The sequence below is a fragment of the Amblyraja radiata genome, chromosome 23 (assembly GCF_010909765.2).
Source record: "Amblyraja radiata isolate CabotCenter1 chromosome 23, sAmbRad1.1.pri, whole genome shotgun sequence".
Classification (NCBI taxonomy): Eukaryota; Metazoa; Chordata; class Chondrichthyes; order Rajiformes; family Rajidae; genus Amblyraja; species Amblyraja radiata.
In genome coordinates, this window is record NC_045978.1 from 31,795,319 (window position 1) to 31,818,870 (window position 23,552).

At 41.5% G+C, this 23,552-nt stretch overlaps 1 protein-coding gene across 1 annotated transcript; it reads left to right on the forward strand.

Moving 5' to 3' along the window:
• Window positions 1-391: 391 nt before the first annotated feature.
• On the forward strand, window positions 392-23,527 carry tpx2 (TPX2 microtubule nucleation factor). The gene is made up of 16 exons (XM_033041977.1): window positions 392-777; window positions 3,087-3,290; window positions 6,131-6,224; window positions 7,400-7,513; window positions 7,852-7,935; window positions 8,703-8,839; window positions 11,780-11,925; window positions 13,852-14,026; window positions 14,254-14,389; window positions 16,219-16,438; window positions 16,580-16,678; window positions 17,091-17,267; window positions 17,601-17,747; window positions 19,219-19,330; window positions 21,800-21,984; window positions 23,210-23,527. Exons 1-16 carry the CDS (start codon window positions 675-677, stop codon window positions 23,318-23,320), a joined length of 2,244 nt encoding a protein of 747 aa, XP_032897868.1. The 5' UTR covers window positions 392-674; the 3' UTR covers window positions 23,321-23,527.
• Window positions 23,528-23,552: the final 25 nt, after the last annotated feature.

Consider the following 23,552-nt stretch of genomic DNA (forward strand, 5'->3'; position numbering starts at 1 on the left):
AATCTCAAATTGTGGAGTACAGAGGCAAATAAATAAATGACGGGTTGTCCCAAACATTATGGAGGGCACTGTATGACAATAAAACACTTTTGACCCGCTGAGACTCCGGCATTTTGTGTCTATCTTCAGTGTGAACCAACATGGCATTATTGTAGTCCACTTAAATCTGGTACTAATGCAGTATGTGCAACTCCCGGGAATGCCACCATTTTCATTGCACTTTCTTCCCAGCGAGTGCAAGAAGAAGGGCGGGTCCTGTTTCCCCCCTCAGTGATAATTGGCCAGTTTAAATCTCCAGCGACCGAAATCCATTGGCCAAAGCTACAGGTTGCGGACGTGATTGGCTAGAGTATTGAGCGATCCCTGATTAACCTCTGATTCCAACCATACCCGCTTGAATTAAAATGCCGGTTCCTCACGGATTCATGTACCGCCGACGGTAGAGATGGAGCTAGTCAGCGGGCGGTAATGGCGGTCCGCAGTAGCGCCGCGCGGAGTTCTGGAAGCCCCACCCATTCACGGTGACGTAATTTAGACGGTCCAGTCAGCTGCGGCATGCGGGCAGCACGGGCTGTGATTGGCCGGGGCCGATTCAAAGTAAGGCGGTTGGGGCCGTTGCTTTCAAACAGCGCGCGCTCTCTGTCCGCTGTGAGTTTGCGACCCGCGGTTCCGCCATGAACGCGGCCCGCAGCAACTGGAGCTACGATGCCCCCACCACACACATCGATTTCGGTAACCTCCAGGAAGACGATGACCCCATGGCCGATTACTGGTTCGGTAAGCGGAACAGTCGACCGTTCTGGGCGGTCATCTCAACTCGGGCTCTCCACTACGGGTCGGGGTCCCGACTCCGTGAGCTCGAACACAAGGGCGACGCCCGGTGTCCGGTGCATCGCCCTGGAACGAATCTATTTTAGCTCAAGATCTACGCACTCACTGAAACTCGGCACCGGTTCAGTCGCTGATCTCCATTGCATTTGCACTGGATGGTTCCAGTACAAGCCCTTGTGTGGCTTTTGCTGATGTTTTGCAGCCATTGATGTAAATGCGGGCAATCTAAGCGGGGGTAAATGTTTCACCAGTACATTAAAATAACTCGATTTTGTTTCTGCTTTGACTTGTATTGAACCCCAGTTCTTTAAATTCTTAACCATGTTTTAAGTTTTTCAACCACCCTGTCTCCTTTCTGTTCTCACCCCCGCCCCCCAACACACTCCCCTGGGTTGATCTTTCTACCCACAGCCAGGGCTGCAATTCTTTTCTAAAGTTCATATTTTGGTCTTGTAGCCGCGATACATGTGTTCAAAATTGGGAATGAAATAAAAATATGCGAAATTTCTTCTGACAGTCTAACCTTGATAAAGAGGTGGGATTAAAAAAAAAGTCAACAGATCTTTTCCATGGAAAATTAATAGGATTGGTTTGGGTGAAAGTAAGGAAAATGAAGGAGCAGAAAACATTATAACTTGCTAATTGACCTGATGCTAATGTAAGATTATGTTAGAAAATTAGAAGTGTTTCTGCAAATTCCAAGGAAACTTCAGATTTTGAGAGCTGATATGTTACTTGTATTTCAAAATTCCAATGGTTAATGAATGGAATTCAATAAATGTATTTCTATTATGTAAGGTGGTTGTGGTGATGAAATTAACTACACCAGTTAGCCTGATATCAATAGTAGAACATTTTATGGGAGTGATAGAGTATTTAACATAAATAACAGTAATTGGCAGAGTTCTCATGGGAGTATAATTGGAATTGACTCGCAGTTAATGTTTTGGATCCAAGACTCTTAATCAGAACTGTTGGCTTTCATTTACACCAAAGATAAGAAATAAAGAGCATATTGTTAGGGTTAGACTAAATGAGTAAATGCAGCAATGAAGAGCAGATTACATGGATAAAAGCAGCATAATGTGTTGCTAATGGTAAGGCTGTAGGATATGTTCTGCAGATGAGACTATGTAACAAACGAAAAACTGGGCCAAATGATAAAACCTGAAATGGCCAGAACTGATGCAGAGTTGTCTGAAGTTGGAGAATTTGGTGTTTAATCTACATGATTATGCTATGCACCCTGATAGAAGATGTGGTGTCGCACTTCAAGGAAGCTCAAATGGTGCACCATTGGAGAAGTCAGAATGGGAGTGTGATGGTGTATTAAAATGGCAGGCATTGGACTTCAGTGTCATTCCTGTGGACTAATTGCAGGTGTTCTACAACGTTATCATCATATCTACATTTGGTTTCTCCAGTGTCATGGAGGCCACATTGTGAATGTAGAATTGAGTATAATTGTATGAAGTGGCTATAAATCACTGTTTCACCTGGTAAGACTGGGTGGTGGGCTGGAAAGGTATTTGAAAAGCCAGTGGGTGATATGTTGAAACAAGAGTGGTCCAGGGAGTTATGAGGAGCAAATATAGGGAAGGATATGTTTTGTTACAATCCTACTTGAGGCAGTGTTTTATTGTAAACTAGCATTTGCAGTCCCTTGTCTATTCCAGATGTAGTTTGAGACAATTGGGTAGTCTTTACGGAATGTTGCCTTTTAAAATGCCATTTCAAGTCATCCTTTGAAATTTGACATTATCACTCACAGATTTTACTAACCTTTTGGGTTTCTCTTTAAAAAAACAACTGAATTATGAATAACAACTATCATGTGGTCTTTAAAACCTAGACCCCCTCAGATGTGCATCGAGCTGCAGTGGCAAATAATATTCAACCCATATTTAAAAGCATTACGTGTCTTGGTTTGGATGATTGCAGCCAGACTGTTAGCTGTAGATATCCATGTTGGGGCAAGGTACACAAAATTGCTGGAGAAACTCAGCGGGTGCAGCAGCATCTATGGAGCGAAGGAAATAGGCGACGTTTCGGGCCGAAACCCTTCTTCAGACTGATGGGGGGTGGGGGGGAGAAGGAAGGAAAAGGGGAGGAGGAGGAGGGGCAGTCAAGTCTATAGTTGCAGCAGTCAAGTGCAGGTGTTACCAGAAGTAGTGCACTCTTACACTTATGCAAAAAGTGCACTTTAAGCAATTATTTAAAAAAAAAAACGTAATAATTGTAGTATATTGTCTTAGATCGGCATTTGGACCAAGATTCAACGACTGCTATGCCTGCGGCAGTACCACTCGTACAAGATCAAAATTTTGGAATGGATCAAAATGAACCAGCAACTGTTCTTGCGGTAGCGTCTGCCCCACAAAATCAGGATCTGCGAATACCGGAAGATTCTTCTAAAACAGAATCACAGCTACAATTGAACAAAGAAGATGCATCTGCACGTGAGAATTTGATTTTTTGCAATATTTATGAATAGTTACTCCTGTATAAAAGCCAGCCAAACCAGCATCTAAAAGCTTCTCTGCAAAGCCCTGACTCGTTGCATTACATTTCTGGTTAACATTAACTGTAATCTTTTCTGATACACCTGGATTTATAGTGAAAAAGTGCTACCTTGGTCAGAGCAGTGGTATATTCAACTGATATTTGACATTAAATTGTAATTTTGAGTAGCCTAGAAAACCTGCCTAGGCTAATTTTGAGTGCTTTTTAGTTGATTCTGACAATTAATCTGGACTATAAACAGACTTGGATGGAAGAATACAAGTGAAAATTTGGAAAATATTATTTGCCAAAGTTGGTGATATTATGGCTCTGCCTGTTTGATTACGATTACTGATGATGAAAAAAGTTTCTAAACGGGATTATGGAAATGTGATGCTTTGGAGGTGGAGTCGTGAGAAAAGGGTGCTATGATGAGAAAGGAAGGTGTGGAATAAAATGTAGAACTGGAGGGATGATGGGTTGAAGGGAATAGACTGGTTAAGAAAAATAGGGACTCTTCAGTAGGGAGAAATGTGATGAGCAGATGGGATAGAAACTGGGTGACTGGATGGGGGTATGGAAAAGTGATAGATAAGGAACACGGTGGTGTTTATCTGAAATTGGAGAATTTATGCTGGTAGGTTGTAGGCATTTCAGCACAATTGGAGATGTTGGTCTGTGTATGGCCTTGCTCTGGCAGTGGAGGAGCCTGAGGAGAGATTGGTGTGGAATGGGAAGTGGCTAGTAATTTGGAGCTCTGCAATAGCATACTCACCTGGTCTATGCTTGACCTCTGAAGATGAAGCCACACTATTTTACAATCATCAATATCTGAGAATCATGTCAAGGTATGCGATCTTCAAGGCCACTGTGTCCGAACTGCTTGTATCATTGTTTTTCTGCAGTGCAAATAGTAGTTTAAACGGTCTGAAAGCCGCTTGAGCACTGTTGTAGGCATTGACATTCACTGTAATATCGAAGATGGACACAAAGCTGGAGTATCTCACTGGGTCAGACACCATCTCTGGAGAAAAGGAATGGGTGATGTTTCCTGTTGATACCCTTCTTCAGAGTTGGAATGGGAAATGAGGTATAAAAGTACAAAGAAACGAATGAAAGTGGTCGTTGATTCTAATGCATAGAAATGGTCTTTTGGCTCACTTGTCTGCACTAATCCCATGATCCTAAAGCCGTGGCAGTTCATATGCTAATGTAGGTACAAAAATGTTGTTTCTATCTTCACCACCCCTCTGGCATTCTTGTTCCTCTGATTCTATACCATATATCCATTAAACCGGAGCTCTGTTTTGTGCACCTTTGCAATGGGGGAGAAAAACCTGTCTCATTACAGTAAAATTTGAACCTAGTATCCTTGGGACTCCAGTGCCAGATTGGCAGGTTTTCTAGGCTATTGATTATTACTCCCATGTAACCCACCCACCTTTACTTCAACCCTCTTTTAATTTGCTTATTTTAATTGTGCAACCCTCCACTATCACATTCTGCTTCCTATTCCCAAGACTTTCGTAGGGTTTAACTTGTCTTTTAGACAAGCCTCCTGAAAGGGTAGCCATGCTTGGTTATATAGATTGAGGCAAAGGTATTTGGTTGTGGATGGTGGGGTTAAGATTGGGTCCTGACAAGACAGGCAGTTAAATGATATTAAAGATTTAGTTGGGCTGGAGGATGCTGAAGATTGGAAACATTCTGAGGGTTTTAAATCAGATGCAAAATTATACTAAAGCATTGGCGACAGTGTTTGAGAACTGATGTTTTTCAGAGTTAGATAAGAGGGCAGACTAAATTGTGCGTAATAAGGCTCAAACAGCATTGTGATGGATGGGGAGGGAGAGAAAATGAGTCTTAAATAGTGCCATCTTTCTCTCCATTTGAAGATGGGAAGCCTTGGTATAACATCACAATTGACAGAAAATCTGTTCAAAACTACACAGAATGTTGATTAATTTATGATCCAACGAGTCCAAGTGCAGACTTGTTGGGTCTGCCCCCCCAACACACCCGTCCCCTACGCGGAGCCCCCATGGAGGCAAAGGAGGTAGAGTTTGTGTGGGGGGGGGGGGGGGGGGGGCTTCATAGGGGAGGGCTGGTTCCCGAACGCAATACTCCCTCGCTCCAGGCAGGGCCCGAGTACTGTGGGAGTGGTCGGAGAGGGTGACATCACTCGCAGCGCAAGCAAGAAGAGAGCTTTTTATTCACAGACAGACTGACATCGGGTCCCGTCCCCTCAATGCGGGGAGAGGGGGCGTCCTGCGGCTTCACACTAACCACTTCCACACACACTGACCACCCCACCCCCATTGATATTATATTAATATTATTCATTCACTCCTTTTACTCCATCCCCCGCCCTGTCCACTCACGCATAGCCCCCAACTCGCGAGGGGGGCACAGAGAGGTGGAGGGGAGTGGGGTGGGCGTCAACCAAATAATTGCATGTTCAGCGGCTTCAGTCCAGAGCCTGGGCGGAGCGGAGGAGGGGTTGTCACAGGGGAGGGCTGACATTTAGTGCTCAATGCTCATATTACTCTATGGGGAGCCTAATTCGGTGCTGCGGTCTATTTAAACACACGCACGCGTGCACAGATTTATAGTAATAAGGATATGATAGCCTTCAATTGCGTCATTGGCGAATAATTGGATTGTATTTTTGTATGATTATACATGGTTGGTTGTTTTACTTTGCTCTTATTTTATAATTTCCTTCATTTGTAAGCATATTTTTACTGTATTTGTTGCTTTGTTATAAATTTGGAGCTATTTATTTTTCCACCTGTAGAAGATGCAGCTAGTAAACCCCCACCATGTAACCTGGTCACCTCACTGGAAGAGTGGAGAGCTAAATCAAGCAATACCTCTGAACCCTTGAGAAGGCAAGTAATAAATGTGATTTTAGTGAAGTAGGTGAACTCCAATTTCTATTACTCTTAAGAGAAGTACTTAACTTGAATTGTGTTCAGTTATTTAAAGCGAGGAGAAATCTGGTTTATGTTAACACTTTCTGACTTCAAGGAATGTATACAAGGGAGGATGGCTCTTATGTTTTGTCCACCTTACATAGGTTCAGGTACACTGATTCAAAATCATAAATTCTTGAATATACTGACAGAAATAGCAAGTACCAATTCCTCATGAAGGACGCAGCAGTTATTAAAAAATGGGGAAGAGTAAGGAAATTCAGGCCCTAGCAATCAGATGGCACTGTTGTACTTTTATGATTTTTGTCGTCACTAAGTGAGCTGAATCTGCTCAGCAGTAATGACTCTGGCTGTACACTGTAATATGCAGATTGTGCAATATTTAATTTCAATTACAAATCTTTTGTTCACCCCAAAATACTAGAGATCTTCAATGAATTATCTGTAATTATATTGCTGTTATCTATGCCATCAGCAAATTCTGTTTAATTCTTCATCTGGCATTTCGTTCTTTGCATTACTTTTGATAGTTCCTAAATCTATATTCATGTTGGCTATTCTCTTGTTTGAATGCTTTACTTCCTGATAAAGAAACATATTAAACAATTTCTTTTATTTGTCCCTTATGATTCAGTTTTTCATGAAAGGATAAAGTGGGATTTTTGGCAATGGTCTCCACAAGCCCCTTTGTCTGATCCGTTTTGTTGTTGGAAATGGAGATTACATAGCTGGTAGAGTTACTGCCTCAAGCTCCAGTGATCCCAGCTTCATATCTGGGTGGTGCTTCCGACTGAGTTTCCTCTGCTTGCTGTGGTTCCCTCACAGATCTAACAATTTGCATGTTCCTGAGATTAATTGGCCACTAATAAATAGCCTTCAGTGTGTAGATGAGTTGTAAAGCTTGGTGGAATTGATGGTAAAATGGGTAAAATAAAATTAAACATATGTAGGATTGGAGAAAATGCATGCTTGGCGGGCAGAAGGGTCTGTATCCATGCTGTGTAATACCCCATTTGGAGATCTCTTGGTTCCAGGTTGCATTTTTAATGTAGACACTTTGTTCTAAGGTTTCTGTATTTTTTATGCACATTACTTCAATCTAAAGATTTCTGAATTTAATTTATTGTTAGATCAACCCGCAGACCATCTGAACAATTGAGAAAACAGTTGGGCAACATTCGAGCTGCAAGGCGATCTCAGGATATGAAAGCGATAGAACCTCCAGATAACAAAAAAGCCCGGTTGTAAGCTCTCTTTACATTTAACTATGTACATAGATCCTTTGCCATTTGAATGCAAATCTCTGAAAATTACCGCGGTCTGTTCCAGATGACTGAAATGCTGCTCTATAACGCGAGCAATCGAGGGTCACTATGATCATCCCATTGTTGTGCAAATACAAGTATTTTGCTCTTTCCTGGAAATGTTCAATTATTAGGAATTACTTGTGTGTGAAGCAACCTTGAACAATTGAGAAAACATTTGGGCTGCAATGATGCAAAAATTATGTATCAGCCAACAATTTTGTTCGGAAGCATTTGTTCAGATAGAAAATATGAAATATTCTTTATCCTAAATCTAGGGATGCAACTGGAAAGTGCTCCAACAGCAGAGGTCGGAGTCAGGGCAAACAGAAAATGTCATTTGGGACTCCTACAGTTCTCAGGTATGCTATTTTGGAAAGTGATAAGCTATGTTTTCAGGGTGCACTTTTCTAAGATCCATGTTTTCTCTATTTAGCTGAAAATTTATATTCGTAACAAAATTATAACCATTGGGTGATAAATATGCCAGGCTAAGGTCCTTTGGATTACTGGTTTCTTATCTCTTGCATTATCCTATCACTGCCCATTGTAATATTGAATAGCTCAGCTCAGTTGCTAACTATATTGGCGCCTTATTTTAGTGGATTGAGATTTCTCCTGTTGCACTATCAAATTGTGTCACTGTTTTACATTTGCTTCCTTCCCTTGTGCTTTACTTTCCTATGCATGTGCATTTTTAAAAGGAATTTTGCCTCTTTGCAACTGACTGTTTTGATCTTAATTCATATTCTACCTAGATGTATTTGTTTGTATTGTGGACTTTCCTAACTTTAAGGTCTGATGCTTCTGAAGATTTTTTTTTCGCTGGTTAGTGCTAATAAGTGCGGTGAAAAATTGGCTGTAGAAACAAAAATCAGAAATAAGGTGGTGCTTGTGGAATTTGAGCAAAATGGCCCATTGTACTGAATTGAAAACTGCCTGTCTGGATATAAATGCTATGTAAACTTTCTGAATTTGCATTCAAGACTGCCTGTCTTTTGCTAGGTAAATTCCTTCATTGACTGAGAAAAATCTCTGCTTTAGTTGTCACCATTTCAGGCTGTGTAAGTGTATTTCTTTAGTATATTTTGAAGATAGTATTCAAATTGATCTTCTTTGCTTCTTGTAGGAGGCAACAACATATGAGTTCAAAGGGGAAAAGCACAGAAGAATTGGAGATGGAAAAAATTGCTCAATTTCAGAAGGAAATGGCAGAGCAGAGGAAACTGAATGAAGAGTCACTAAAGCTTGCCATCTCTGGTGCAGGTATACTATCATATTAAAAATAGGAAGAATTGAGTTTTACTTTCATTTAACTTTTGCTTGGTTTGCCCAAATTAAGTGTAGCCATTTGGGCTTTTCCCTCTAGTTCTAACTAAAAGGTGGTGTCAACCACAACAGTCTTCTGGGATCTGGAAAGTGGCACTAAATAAACAAACTATGCTTTTGATATAGTGAAAAGCAAGGAGCAGAATTTATGGTGTGGCAGGAAACTGTTTACTTTGGTAAATAAGGATGTTTATGCCTCCACTAATTTATTTGTATTATGGAAATGGTGTTCCGCTTAAAACATGTTAAGATTTTTCCCTTTGAACGCTTTTCAAGCAGTCTCAAATTTGCTGCCATAAAGTCATGACTGACTTAACCTTGCGGCAGACCCATTTATAATTATTTACAATATTTTAAAGGTCTTACTGATTTGTGGGAAGTTAAATGTTATTAGCATGATCAGCAAACGCGGAGTGTGTTGCTACTTATTTTTAAAGCACAAATTTGTTTTGCAACTAAACCCAAGTTTTGGGTGAATGCTATGTCTTAGTAAATTCCCTGCTTAAAAAAATTTGCAGTTCTTTACACTATGCAAAATGCTGTTTTTTGGGGGGGAGGGGGGGGGGTTTAAGCAGGAGAATTTAACCTACATTAAATCAGAATAAAATAAGTAAGCCAGTCACAACACTGAATACATTTTAAGCCAGCAGCCGAGCTGACCTGCAGTCTGTGAAGTTTTGTTTACCCTGTGACTCCATTGGGGTTTTGCCTGGGTGCACCAGTTTTCTCCTTCATCCTAAAGATGTATGTGTTAGTTGGCTGCTGCAATTTGCCCTGTGTAGATGAGCAGTAGAATCTGGGGAGTTTATAGGAATCTTGGAAAATGGATGGGTTCAAGGCAAAATTAGTAGGCTAATTGCTCTGATCTGGTGTAGACTCTGGGCTTAAACAACCTCATAATACACTAGCACAATTCACATGTGAAGGCACCAACTTTTCTACTTATTTTCATTCCATGGAATTCTCCTTCTCTTCCACTGTTTTCATATGCTGAATTTTCAAGGACCAAATTATAAACAAGTGAAAGTAAACTGTCTGCCCACATAGTAATCTCTTGCAAAGGTTGAGTTTTGTTCACAAACCCCTGAGGAATCAAAAATTTGATATTTTAGCATTATTCTTCATGTGGAATACTGCATCCATTTCCAAAATAACGGATGGGCTCATGTCAAATAACAGGACTGTTTGTCGAACCGCCAATGTCCAAAGGGAGGGACACAGAAGGTAGGATCTATAGACCAATCTAGGTCTATTGATTCAAGATGCTAGAGTTGATAAAGAGATAATTTAACTAATCATTGAGGAAAGCTCCATCCCAACTTATGTATCCGACGTGTAGATACAAGCAAATTTTAGCACCCTGGTGGGATGGGTTTGAGAGCTGCGGTGGAGCTTGAGAATCTTTCTCTGGAATGATAACCTGTAAAATCATACCTGGTTGACATGGTTTTGAATGGTTAGATCATGTTTGACAAATTGCCCATACTTTAAAGATGTGATGGGGAAGGTTGATAGAGGGCACACTGTTCATGTGGTGTTTAGTTTCCAAGCAGGCATTTGCCACATGAAGATGGTTTAAAAACGGCATTGGAAGAAGTACATTATAGATTGAAAACATAGCTGCCACTTAGAAAACAGTTGGAATAAGTGATAAATTTCAGGTTTGAATAATGTAACATTTTGTGTATCTCAGATCCATTGTCCTCCAATTGAATAATTATTTACATTAATGATTCGCGGGAGAGAATGTAAGGTTTCCAAAGTTACCAATTAATATGAACACAATTGGACGGGTACATTTTGACTAAGACATTGTGATTCTGCTACAGGATTTGGATTCAGTAACCAAGTGAAAGGCGGGGAAATGTGAGATCATGCATTTTAGTAAGTGAGATTAGAAGGCAGATTATTGTTTAAATGGAGATAGATTGCAAAATATGTGACTTTTAGAGGGTCAGTGTTCTAGTGCATGAATCTTAAAACAAATAGTGCACAGATCCCAATAGTTGAGGTAATTGACATGTTGGCCTTTATTGCCAAGAGTTTAAGAACTGGGTGGTTTTATTAGTGGTCTTGGTGAAGTCTCATCTTAAATTTAATGCAGTTTTGATCCCCTTGCCTTAATGATAAAGCTAATTCCTGGGATGCGAAGGTGGTCTTGTCAGGAGGGCTGGATAGTTTGTGTTCTTTGGAGTTGGAATATGGGGTGACCTGATTCAAATATAATCCTAAGGGGGCTTGACAGGATGGAGGTTTCCATTAATGGGAGAGTCACAGAAAAGGGGCTGGCAATTAAATTGTGGAGTGTAGAAATGTCTTTCATGAGTGGAGAATCTTGACCCTCACTCTGAGCTTGCTGGTGACCATGTTCAAGAAGGAACTGCAGATGCTGGAAAATCGAAGGTAGACAAAAATGCTGGAGAAACTCAGCGGGTGCGTCAGCATCTATGGAACGAAGGAAATGGGCAACGTTTAGGGCGGGTTTCGGCACGAAACGTTGCCTATTTCCTTCGCTCCATAGATGCTGCCGCACGCGCTGAGTTTCTCCAGCATTTTAGTCCATCTTGCTGGTGACCATATTATGAAATGGATCTAAGCTGCAGATTTTTCCGCATCTTCTCTGGCATAGTAGTGTTGAGGCCAGCAGATGAATGGTGGGACAGACCCGTGGAGCTGGGTGACTTGCTTCTGGTCCTATTTTGTTTCAAATTGGAAGCAGCATGATGGCAGCAATAGATTAGAATCTCTGACTCTAATCTAATTGCATTTTCAGTGTTTTTATTTAAGCTGCAGCAGTCTGTTCTGTTGGTCATCTTTATCCCTCTTCACCTCATTCAATTTATTTTTAATTAAAAATCTGCTTCCTGCTGGTTTCAGGTCAGAGCAAAAAAATAGTGCAAATCCCAACCACAAAGCCATTGGATATAAAGTTCCACACAGATAAGCGCATTCATGCACATGAAGGACAAGTGTATAAGGAAGTGAACTTCACCAGTGAATTACGCAAACATCGGCAATCTCCTGTGAGTATTTTGTCATGGTGTCCGGATATCTAAATTATTTGAATATGGATGAGATGAGGTGGGCTGTTAACATTTTGTAGTTTGATTTTGTAATTTTGAGGCCCTCTTTACTCATTCGATTAAAACATTAACCCTTGTAGAAGTCTTTGTAAAATCCATGGTCACATAATTGGGAACCTTCTTGATGGTTTCAAAGACAGCAGTACCAATATAGCTTTAGATTTTTTTAAATTAATTTTAGGGGAAAGGATATTGTTACAATTGCAAATATTAGGTAGTATGCTGCTTTATCAATTTATGCACCACTCTTTCCATCTGGTTTATCTTGGTGTAAATTGTCTCCTAGCTTTCCCTTCAATGTGTCTGGAATATGGCTACTTGACAGACCCTAAATGTGGTTGAGTAATATAATGTGCAGACTGGCTCAGTACTTCTAGACTGGGCTGAGCATTGAAAATGTGTCTAGAATGTAACTTTCGTGACCTATGTCTGGTATCTACTTGAAATTTGGCATTGATTTAGATAAAATATAATTGAGAAGGAATTCATAATGCGTCAGTGGCAAAAATTACACACTAATTAGAAAATTAGATCTAAATGGTAAGCTCCATCTAGTGCTCAATGCTCATATTACTCTATGGGGAGCCTAATTCAGTGCTGAGATCTATTTAAACCATATTATACCACACACTCTGCTCCCTCCCTCTCTGCCTCCTCTCCCGCACCCCTCTCTACCCCCCCTATCCACCCCTTCTCTAGCCACGACTGTGCAGTTGGGGGTTATGCGTGAGTGGATAGGGCGGGGGATGGGGCAAAAGGAGGGATATATATCCTTCCCCTGTGTGTGTGTATGTATATAGCGGTGAAACTGAATGGGAGGGGGGGGATGATGCTGAACATACTCACTGGGCAGCATCTGTAAGAGGAACAGTGACATTTTGGGTAGGTGACATTTCATTATAGTTCTGATCAAAGGTTGTAGTTCTGAATTTTTTTCCCTTCAGTCTGAAGAAGGGTCTTGACCTGAAATGTCACCTATTCCTTTTCTCCAGAGATACTGTCTGACCTGAGTTACTTCAGCTCTGCCCATCTTGATTTTTCTATTTATTTTTCCTTTCCACTGATGTTGCCTGCCTTGTCGAGGCATTCAGATTTTCAGGATCTGTAGTGTCAAACAAACTGGTCCATAGTATCCTTGAGGACACCATGTACCCAACTATGCTAATCCCATTTACCAGCATTTGGTCTATAGCTTTTAAATCTTGGCAATTCAATTGCTTGGTCAAGCTGTTGTTGAATACTGAGTACCTAAAGAACCATCTACTCAAGGTGGTCGGTTATGGGTGAATTTAGTTATTTCTAATCCGCTTGCTCTTTACTTTAAATTTGTGCTCTCTGGTTTTGAAAATCACTGTTCACCCTATCACTGCCTCTGCTCTGAGGAAAACACACAAAGCCAATTTGGTGTCTTCTCATAGCTGCAACTTTACACCCAGATAACATTCTGGTAAATTTAATTGCATTCATGTAATTTCTATAATTTAATGACCAAAACTATACATTACTCCAGCTGTGGCCTACCAATATTTTATGAATTTATATCGTGATCTCCATGCTCTTCTATTCAATGCATTATCTAATGACAGCCTGCATCTTGTGTGGTGCCTTGATCTTATTCACCTTATTGTCACATTATATATCTATGGATTTGTAAAGAATTGCTCCTTTGTTCTTTGATCTTTTCAAAACTGAAAGATAATATCTAGCATAGCTTCATTCCATGAATCCAGGAATGGAATGGAAAGCTTTGATATGTTAGGTGGCAATTGATAACACTGGTTGTGGAAGTTGGAAAGACACTGGTCAAAGTAATAGAAAAGGGCTTGAGTGGGACTGAGGTCATTAATCTATTGACTCTTTTCATAGGCACGTGAACACAAAGGACCTACTGTGCCAAAACCGTTCAACTTCTCTTGTGGGAACAAAAGGAAACATGCAGAGACAGATAACAAAGAATACGTTTCTCTGGCACAGCAGATAGAAGCATTTCAATCCCGCACACCGCCACGGTATCACCTGAGGAGCAGCGCTCAGCCGGAGGGTAACGCAAAATCTATTTGTAATGTCTTTACTTTTAACTAGTTATGTAGATAACTTGCAAGTTTGTAAGGAAGAAAAATCCCAACAAAGTTATCCTCTATTGGTGGATTGCTTTGAGTATATTGAACCTCTTTACTTACTACTCAAGGTTTACTGACGGAGTCTAGTGAGCTTTTTACTTACTCTCAAGGTTGACTGACTGCTTATGTCATACATTCCTTCCTTAAGGTCCTTCCAAGGTGCCTGCAAAAGTGAAACTGACTAAGCCTTACACTCCTTTACTGACAACTAAGACCCGTTCTCGACCACCCACATGCAAGAGTGCAGTTGAAAAGGAAGCTGAAGAGCTGGAGAAGATACAGTCGTAAGTATGTTCTAAATAAGCCTAGAATGTCTCTTTGGTACTGGATGTTTTGTCATGAACATAGGGTTTAAGATAAAACAGATGTAAAGTTCAAATTTTTATTTGGTCACATACACCTTTCGGTGTAGTGAAATTCTTTTTGCCATGCAGCACATTTAAAAAAAAAAAGACAACATAACAGTAATAGATAGTTTCAGATAGATACATCAAAACATCCCATTGTGGGGAAAGGCACAAAGTCCAGTCCCATCCCCATGTCCACCCATAGTCGGGCCTCCTTACTCGAGACCCGCAGCTCTGCCGCCGCTGCTGCTGAGCCGGTGCCGCTGAGCCCGTGCCGTCGCCGCTGCTGAGCTGGTGCCACCGAAGCTCCAGGCGGTCCCCTCAGGAGACGCCGCTCCAGGCCCGCTGGTAGGCCGCTGGGACGGGTCGAAGCTGCAGCCCGGAGAAAAGCTGCATCTCCAACCAGGTAGGGACCCTGAAAATTAGTTTCCCCCTCCCCTCCCCCACACATAAAAAGTTAGAACTCCTCAAACCAAAACACTAAACTAACTAAAAATAAGAAAAAGAGACGAAAAAAACAGACAACTGCAGGCTAGGCAGCCATTGGACGGCGCCCCTCCCCCCTTGCACACCAATCTGTTTCTGTAATTGCGGCTGCAATTGCCATTCAAAATCCATCTGCAGAGCTTCTGGAAGCCTCAAAGCTTGAGATATTTCTGATTCTGTTAACTTGTTGCTGTTACTCTACACTCTAGAAGTTAATGAGCCTTGTTACCTTTTTGCAGAATTTCCATAGTATAGTTGACCAAGTGTTGTCAATTTGGAATGTACTTTGACATATTTATAAAACAGTACAGCACAGGAACAGGCTCTTCAGCCAACTGTCTGATCCAAAAACTGAGATCCCTCCTTATACATGACCTATATCCCTCCATTCCCTGCATATCCATGTGCCTAACCTAAAGCATCTTAGTTGCCAATATCTGCATCCAGTAGCTGTGCATTCCAGGTGCCCACCTCTGTTTCAAAAAAAAGTTCTATCACTTGAAAGCAATGCCCTATAGTATTTGACATTTCCAATCTGGCAACAATGTACTTTATCTATGCTTTTCATAATGTTATATACTTTTATCAGGTCTCCCATCAGTTTCTGACATTCAAGAGAAAACTCTTTGCAGCTGATGATGCCCTCTAATCCAGACAGCAACCTGGTAAACCTTCTGCACCCACTCCATAGCCTCCACATCCTTCATTTAATGGGGCAAGCAGAATGGCACAAGGGCTTATAAATATAGCTTATAAAGTTGCTTCCTGACTCGTGTATTCAATGCCCTGACCAATGAAGGCAACCATACCATACAGCTTCTTTACCATTCTATTTAAGTATGATGCCACATTTGGGGAGCTATGGCATGGACCCCAACATCCCACTGGATGTCACTGCTGCAAAGCGTCTTGCCTTCCCCATGCATTTGACCATCCAAAGTGCAACACCTCACATTTGCTCAGATTTATACAGTCACACTCTTCACTCCATCCCTAGACAGTTCTTTAAAAATGTGTAAGTAAAACCCTTGCACACCAATCTGTTTCTGTAACTGCTGCTGCAATTGCCATTCAAAATCCATCTGCAGAGCTTCTGGAAGCCTCAAAGCTTGAGATATTTCTGATTATGTTAACTTGTTGCTGTTACTGAAATGTTACTTTACCTGGCTTAGGTGAACTTTATAGTCAGTCTTTTGTACGTTTATTGTGTTTAGTTCTTTGATTTAATGGTTTGTATTGAATATGTGACAGAGGATTGTCATGTTGTCTTGCTTTTGCAGATACAAATTCAAAGCTCAGGAAGTAAATTCCAGAATCATGGAAGGTTGTTTTGCTGTGCCAAAGAAACCACATGTTAAAGAAACAACAAAACCTATCGGCTTTGATTTGGAAATAGAGAAACGTATCCGTGAAAGGGAAGAAATCCGGAAGACCGAAGAAGTGGAAGAGTACAGCTTCCATTCGCGGCCGTGTCCTTCGAAAATATTAGATAATGTTGTGGTAAAGATTCTCTTGTCCCCTTAACATTTTGTATTTCTAATTGATAATTTATTGTGGAGCAAAATTCAATTTTCAAGTTTGGTTTAATCCTGATCTGTAGCTGGAAATTTTGTTTCATATGCTGCAACCTTTTTTGCACAGGGAGTCCCAGAGAAGAAACCACGGCCCGTAACAATGCCCAAATCTCCAGCTTTTACTCTGAAGAACCGTGTGAGAATTTCATACAAGGAGGAAGAGAAGGTATGGTTAAATGTTAATTATCATGGAATATTTTGAATGACAAGTTTTTACAAACACTTTAGTTATGAATTTTGCTAAAATAACTAGGTTGATAATTCAATTATGGGGTGTGGATGGTGTTGGTCATCAGTAATTTGATCCATTTAAGTTTGACAGTTGCTGCTAGAACAGGACTGGCCTACATTTGGTTCTTTATACCCCACTTGATTTTTTTAAATTCCTAAGTAATTTAAAATCCAAAATCCCATCTAGTTTTCTTTTGGCCATTACTCTTTAACACTGATTGAACAGTCTTGTTTCTATGCAAGGTTTTGATTTATTCTATGGCTTCTGGTGCTAAAATGGTACTTGTTCATTAAAAGTGCTGTGGTCCAGTGCAAGGTTTGAGTTTTTTCTTATTTGAATCTTCTAGGAGGAAGCTCATGTTATTAAAGCAAATCCCATGCCACACTATGCTGTTCCATTCAAGCCAAAATCCACTGAAGAGAAAGCCTTAGAAATTCAGCCCTTCTCATTTGAGGTCCGAGACAAAGAGAGGGAAGCATTAAAACAGAAGAAAATTGAGCAAATACGCAAGAAGACGGCAGAGGTATTTTATATATGATTACAAATGATAAACCTTCCATAAGCAATTAACTTTGGTAGGTTTTAACATGCAGATCTGCATTTTCGTGTAGCTTTTGCTGGGAAATCTTGAAATGGTTAAATCCAATTCTTGTAGTATCAGTTATAGGAACATTTTGAGGTGATGACGAAATGAAGAATTGAAAACTGGCAGAAGTAAAGTATGATGGACTGAACAATTTATTCCATGTAAAATTCAGTGCATTGGTTAATTGAGCAACTGCATATAGTTGTAGTAATGTCTGATTGATAAATGATTGTACTGGGGAATTTACTTGTCAATTATTACTTTGTGTAGGTACCTGTATTTAAAGCAAGGATGCTTCCTGACTTTGAAGCTTCCCGGCTACCAGATAAGGTGATGAAGCCTGTGACCAAAGTTGAACCATTTCATCTACGAGTTGAAGAACGTGGTGCTATGAAAGACAAAGAATGGTCACAGATGGTAAGCTGCTTGGATCTCGTCATATCTCTTCAATATCTTTTCAATGTTATGTCAAGTTAGATTGCATCATCTATAATGGTTGGTTTGGCACGTATGTAATTGGATACTAGACTGTGGAACCCGTTGGGTCCCATGTTCACACGGGAGGGCTGGTCCCCCAACGCAATATTCCACCTCTCCGCCAATTCCAATATTGGTGGCCAGTGGGGGAGGGGGGTGCTTTCTGGAGCGCTAGTATGGGTGTTGTGGGCTGAAGGGACTGGTTTCCAGAGGGCTATTGTGGGCCAAACGGATTATTGGGGTGGCAGCTCAGTCACTCAAGCCTGATGTGCTGGCAGCTCACTCGCGGCTGGTGGGCTGGCAGTTGACTCATGGCTATTCCTTGAAATTCCACTTCAAGCAGGGTGCAGGGCCACCAAATTCAAGTGCAGTTTCATACCATTTCATGCAGGGTGCAAGGCCACCACATTCAAATGCAGTTTCATACAATTTCAAACAGAGTGAAACCACCATAAAACCACACAAAACACCACATAAACACCACACTCATAGTTAAGTAGACATTCAGTGTGTTCAGTCGATTCACAGCTCAGTCAGTCGTGACCTCTCCCTCCCCTATCTTGCAGAGACTGAGCCACACCCACACTTCTGGGTTTTATAATCCCTCCCCCTCCCACCAGAAGGGGCGTGGCCTTCATAGCATGATTGACAGGAGAGAGATTCTCAACATTTTAAAAACTAATAACACTTATTTTTCATTGATGGGAAGAATCCTCTGCACCTGATGAGCGGAGGGGGGCTGAGTAAGATGACAAAAATCACAGTCGCAAGTGCTAGCGTTTTATCTAAAATCAATATACAGTGCAAACAGGAAGTTGTCAAGTTTAGACTTTTAATCATTTGCCATTTCGAAGCAATCACCACCAACAACCATTTGGAGTGCTTTACTTTATTTCAAACCAACTACATTTTCATTTTCAAACCACTCAAGGTCAGTAAAACCACACTCGGTTTAGTTGACATGTGTTCAGTGTTATTCACAGCTGAGACTGAGAGACGTGACCCTCTCACTCCCCATCTTGCAGAGACTGACTGCGGCACTCAACACTTCTGGGTTTTATAGTCCCTCCGGAAGGGGCGTGGCCTTCAGGAGAGAGAATATCAACATTTTTTAAACACTAATAACTTATTTTTCATCGATGGGGGGAAATCCTCTTGTCCTGCACAGCAGAGGGGACTCTGAGTAAGATGGCCAAAAATCACAGCCGTAAGTGGCAGTGTTTTTCTAAAATCAATATACAGAACAACAGGAAGTGGTCAAGATCAGACTTTTAGTAATATAGATGGAGATAAACTAAATGAAATGAATTTGTACTGTTAGTCTTGGGAACCGAACCTACTGCTGTGATTTCAATCTTGCAACCTGCTCTTGCACACACTGCTTCCAATATAAACTATTTCCTCCTTGCAGATGAAGGAAGAGCTGAGAAAGCAAAAAGAAGCAGCATGTTTTAAAGCCAGACCCAATTCTGTTGCTAATCGTGAACCATTTCAACCAAAGAAGGCAGACCAATCATTAACAGGTATTTATTACCATGGTAACTTCACTGTGAAATGAGATTTTGCTGCATGTACAAATGCTTAGTCATTGAGTGATAGTGTGGAAACAGACCTTTCGGCCCAACTTACCCATACTGGCCAACATGTCCCAGCTGCACTACTCCCATCAGCCTGTGTTTGGTCCATATCCCTACAAACCTGTCTTATCCATGTACCTGTCTGGTAGTCCCTGTCTCAACTACCTCCTCTGGCAGCTTGTTCCATATACCCACCACATCTTTAGGTGGAAAAAGTTATTGCTTATCTTTTCCCCTTCACCTTAAACCTATGTCCTTTAGTCCTCGATTCACCTAGTCTTGAGCAAGAGACTCTGCATCTACCCAATCTATTATGATTTTATACACCTCTGTAAGATCACCCTTCATCTTTTTGCGCTCCAAGGAATAGTCCCAACCTACTCAAACTCTCCATGAGGAGCCTAATTACATAGAAAATAGGTGCAGGAGTAGGCCATTCGGCCCTTCGAGCCTGCACTCCCATTCAATATGATCATGGCTGATCATCCAACTCGGATTTGGTGCTGCTGTCTATTGAAACCATATTATTATACAATATATATGTCTTGTGAATATGACTAGAGTTAATTATATTTTAGATAATATAATTGTGAGTGTATTTTGAATGAGACTGCCACAAAGGTCTGGCTCCTGAACCAGCCTAATTAATGGGTGAGGGCAGTTCCTGTGGGTAGCCCCGTTTACTGAATCCCATTGACTGCCAGTGTGCAGACTGGGGGAAGGCTAAGGCATCTTCCACTGAGAGGAAAATGCCTAACCCTAGCTCACTCCCCTTGCAGCTGCCCACGGCTGGAGTTGGAGCTGCTTTGGGACCGGCTGCGGGCTCCGTAAATGTGGTCGCTCAGCACGTCCACCTCGGCCAGCATGCCCTTCTGGATCATCATGGTGATGATGTTGGGGAGCACGCCGCCCGGGCCGCATTCAGCACCCCCATAGCGCCGGCTCCGTCAGCCCGCTCGCTGCAACACTGGCCGTCCGACAGCCCAGCCGACCCCTTGCAGCATCCACGGCGGGCCAACGCAGCATTCACCAGGGCCTGACAGCCCGATCAATCCTTCATATCATCCACCAGCTTACCATCAGCCATGATCATATTGAATGGTGGTGCAGGCTCGAAGGGTCGAATGGCCTACTCCTGCACCTATTTTCTATGTTTCTAACAGCCCGACCGACCCCTCGCAGCACTCACGGGGACCGACAGCCTGACCGACCCTTCACAGCACTCACCAGGGCCCGACAGCCCGACCGACCCTTTTTTTATTTTTAGTTAGTTGAGTTTATTGTTTTCGTAGTTCTAGCCTTTTTTTATGGGGGGGGAGGGAGAAACTGCTTTCTACCCTACCTGGTCGGAGAGGCGGCTTTTCTCCGGGCTGCACTGTCGACCCGTACTCGCGGCCTACCAGCGGGCCTGGAGCGGCGTTTCTTGAGGGGTCCGCCCAGAACCTCGGCAGCGGCACAGCGCTGAAGCGCTATCGCGGAGCGGGCGATGTCCTACCCGGGTCGCCGCACTGGAGACCGCGCGGAGCTGCGGAGACTGGAGCGGCCAGCTGCGGGAGGCGGCACTGACTTTAACGTCAGGAGCCTGGGATCTCTCGCCGAGATCGCCAGTTGTGGAGCCACGGCCTCCCGTAAGGAAGTGGCCGTTCCATTCACCCTGAGCTGCTGAGAGGGTTCTCCCGACGCAGGAGCACCATCACCCGGCGAAGAAGGGCCTGTAACATCGGCCTCCATAGCGGCGACTGCGGAGGCCTCAATAGGCCCGACTATGGGTGGACAAGGGGATGGGGACTGGACTTTGTGCCTTCCCTCATAATGGGAACCATTGTGGGGGGATGTTTTTATGTTTATTAAATTCTTTAATGTTGTGTCTTATCTTTATCTGTGTGCTGCATGGCAAGACAAATTTCACACCAATTGGTGTATGTGACAATAAATGTCCTTTGTCCTTGTCCTTTGTTCTGATGTAATTAGGAGGCAGCCATGATCCCAGAGTGCTCGCTGCCTAGCTACCATGAAACAAAGCGCGTGATTTTTCAATTGGCGTCCGACGCAATGTCAAATGTGCATTGATTGGACAATTACTACTTGGGAAAATTGGAGGTTTTTCTCATTTTTTTTAATGTGCAGGTTTTGTTGACTAGTTTCAGGTATGATATCTATAATTTTTACACTTTGTTAAATTCAGGTAGTTACATGATTTGGGTCACAAATTTAAATTAAAAAGCACCTCGGCCCACAACCTACTGGTGATTTAAATAATTGGCTATTGAACTAAGTAGAAATATGGTGTTCTAGTAGATTTTAAAGATGTTTGATGAATTGTTAAAGATGTAAATTATTTTGCTCTTTCCTCTATTTAATTACTTTGGATAACCTGGGTAAAAATCTTAGCTCTTCCATTTTGCCCAAACTTAGAAAGGTTCCCTTCTATGGCTCAAGAGAAGTTTGAATTAGCAACAGAGAAGCGTGCAAAAGAGCGCATGGAATTTGAAATGCGCAAATCAGACGATAAAGCCATGCGAGAAAAATTTCAGCAGGAAAAGAAGAAAGAAGCAGAAAACAATGATAAAGATGAAACGTCTAGACTGCGACAGGAACTTGTGAGTATTTGATAATGGAAATTGTTATGTACAAACTTCCACCGAAATGTATAATGTTTTTCTAGGGCATTCTTTGGAAATGTATAATGTTTCTCTGGGGCATTTAAGACAGAATGTGATGCAGTCTTTTTTGCACAGCCACTGACATCCTGGTGTGTTTATAAATATAGCATTTGTTAGTGCAGTAGAACTGTCAAAGTACAATGTATAGACATAGTCATTCAAGGGAGGAAGGTGTTGAAGAATGAATGACTGCAACCTACAGCTACTTCCCCAACCTCCATATTAAAAAAAAAAATTTAAAAAAAACCTCGGGGCTTCTAATTGGCTTAAATATAATAACATACCGAACCAAATTGGATAAAGTCCCAGTGATCGTTGTTTCAAACATTTATATATACCTGCATGGCAGGAATACTTTAAATTATAACCATATAACAATTACAGCACGGAAACAGGCCATCTCGGCCCTACAAGTCCGCGCCGAACAATTTTTTTTTTTTTTTTTTTCTTTTTCCCCTTAGTCCCACCTGCCTGCACTCATACCATAACCCTCCATTCCATTCTCATCCATATGCCTATCCAATTTATTCTTAAATGATACCAACGAACCTGCCGCCACCACTTCCACTGGAAGCTCATTCCACACTGCTACCACTCTCTGAGTAAAGAAGTTCCCCCTCATGTTACCCCTAAACTTCTGTCCCTTAATTCTGAAGTCATGTCCTCTGGTTTGAATCTTCCCTATTCTCAAAGGGAAAAGCTTGATCACATTTATTTTGTGGAAATTTTAGTAACTCTTGAATGTTAGCTGTATATAAACCAATGGATAAATATGCTGCGTGGCTATCCTGATACATCAAACCACTGTCAAGATTTTTTTTGAGTGAAATCCTGAATTAAATTTTCCATATGGTGTGACATGTCTGGCATTGTACCCTTTCCATTAAGAGAAATTTGCTTTTGATGTATTTTCTAAATTAGCCCCTCCAGGTTTTATTTGTGACAGCAAATTCTATTTTACAATCTGTTAGCCGTACAGCATGGAAACAGGCTTTTTTGATCCAACTCATCTATGCCAAACAAGATAGTCTATCTAAGATCTTTTCCAAATCTTACCTATCCATGTACCTGTCAGTGCCTTAAATGTTATTGTGCCTGCCTCAGTTAGCTCAGTTTTGCTTTAAATGTTCAACTTACCTGAATCAACATCCGTCTTTTGCAGGTGCACAAAGCAAATCCTGTGCGACATTACAAAACAGTGGACATCAAACCCAGTGACAAACCACTAACAGTTGCCCACACTCCACATTTTTCTGAAAGATTTAGGCTGTAATTAATATTAACTCGAGTGTTTGAATGTTTCTGTAATTCTAACTTTTTGCTAGATTACTGCTAAATCTAAGTAATTGTGGTCATATCAATAAAATAGATTTTAATGTTTTTGGTTAAATGTATAGTCAATCACTTGTTCTGTTCCAGTCAAAGTTTTCTCACAGTATATCTGCATAGTGAAAAGTAAATAAAGCTACAACTAAAAAAATGTTTGGAAGATCTTTTGATGGCCG

Coding starts and splice junctions, on each gene's coding strand:
- tpx2 (XM_033041977.1), top strand. CDS start 675: ATGAACGCGGCCCGCAGCAACTGGAGCTACGATGCCCCCACCACACAC. Junction 8,840..11,779: donor GCTTGCCATCTCTGGTGCAG/GTATACTATCAT, acceptor TGCTGGTTTCAG/GTCAGAGCAAAAAAATAGTG. Junction 21,985..23,209: donor CTAGACTGCGACAGGAACTT/GTGAGTATTTGA, acceptor CGTCTTTTGCAG/GTGCACAAAGCAAATCCTGT.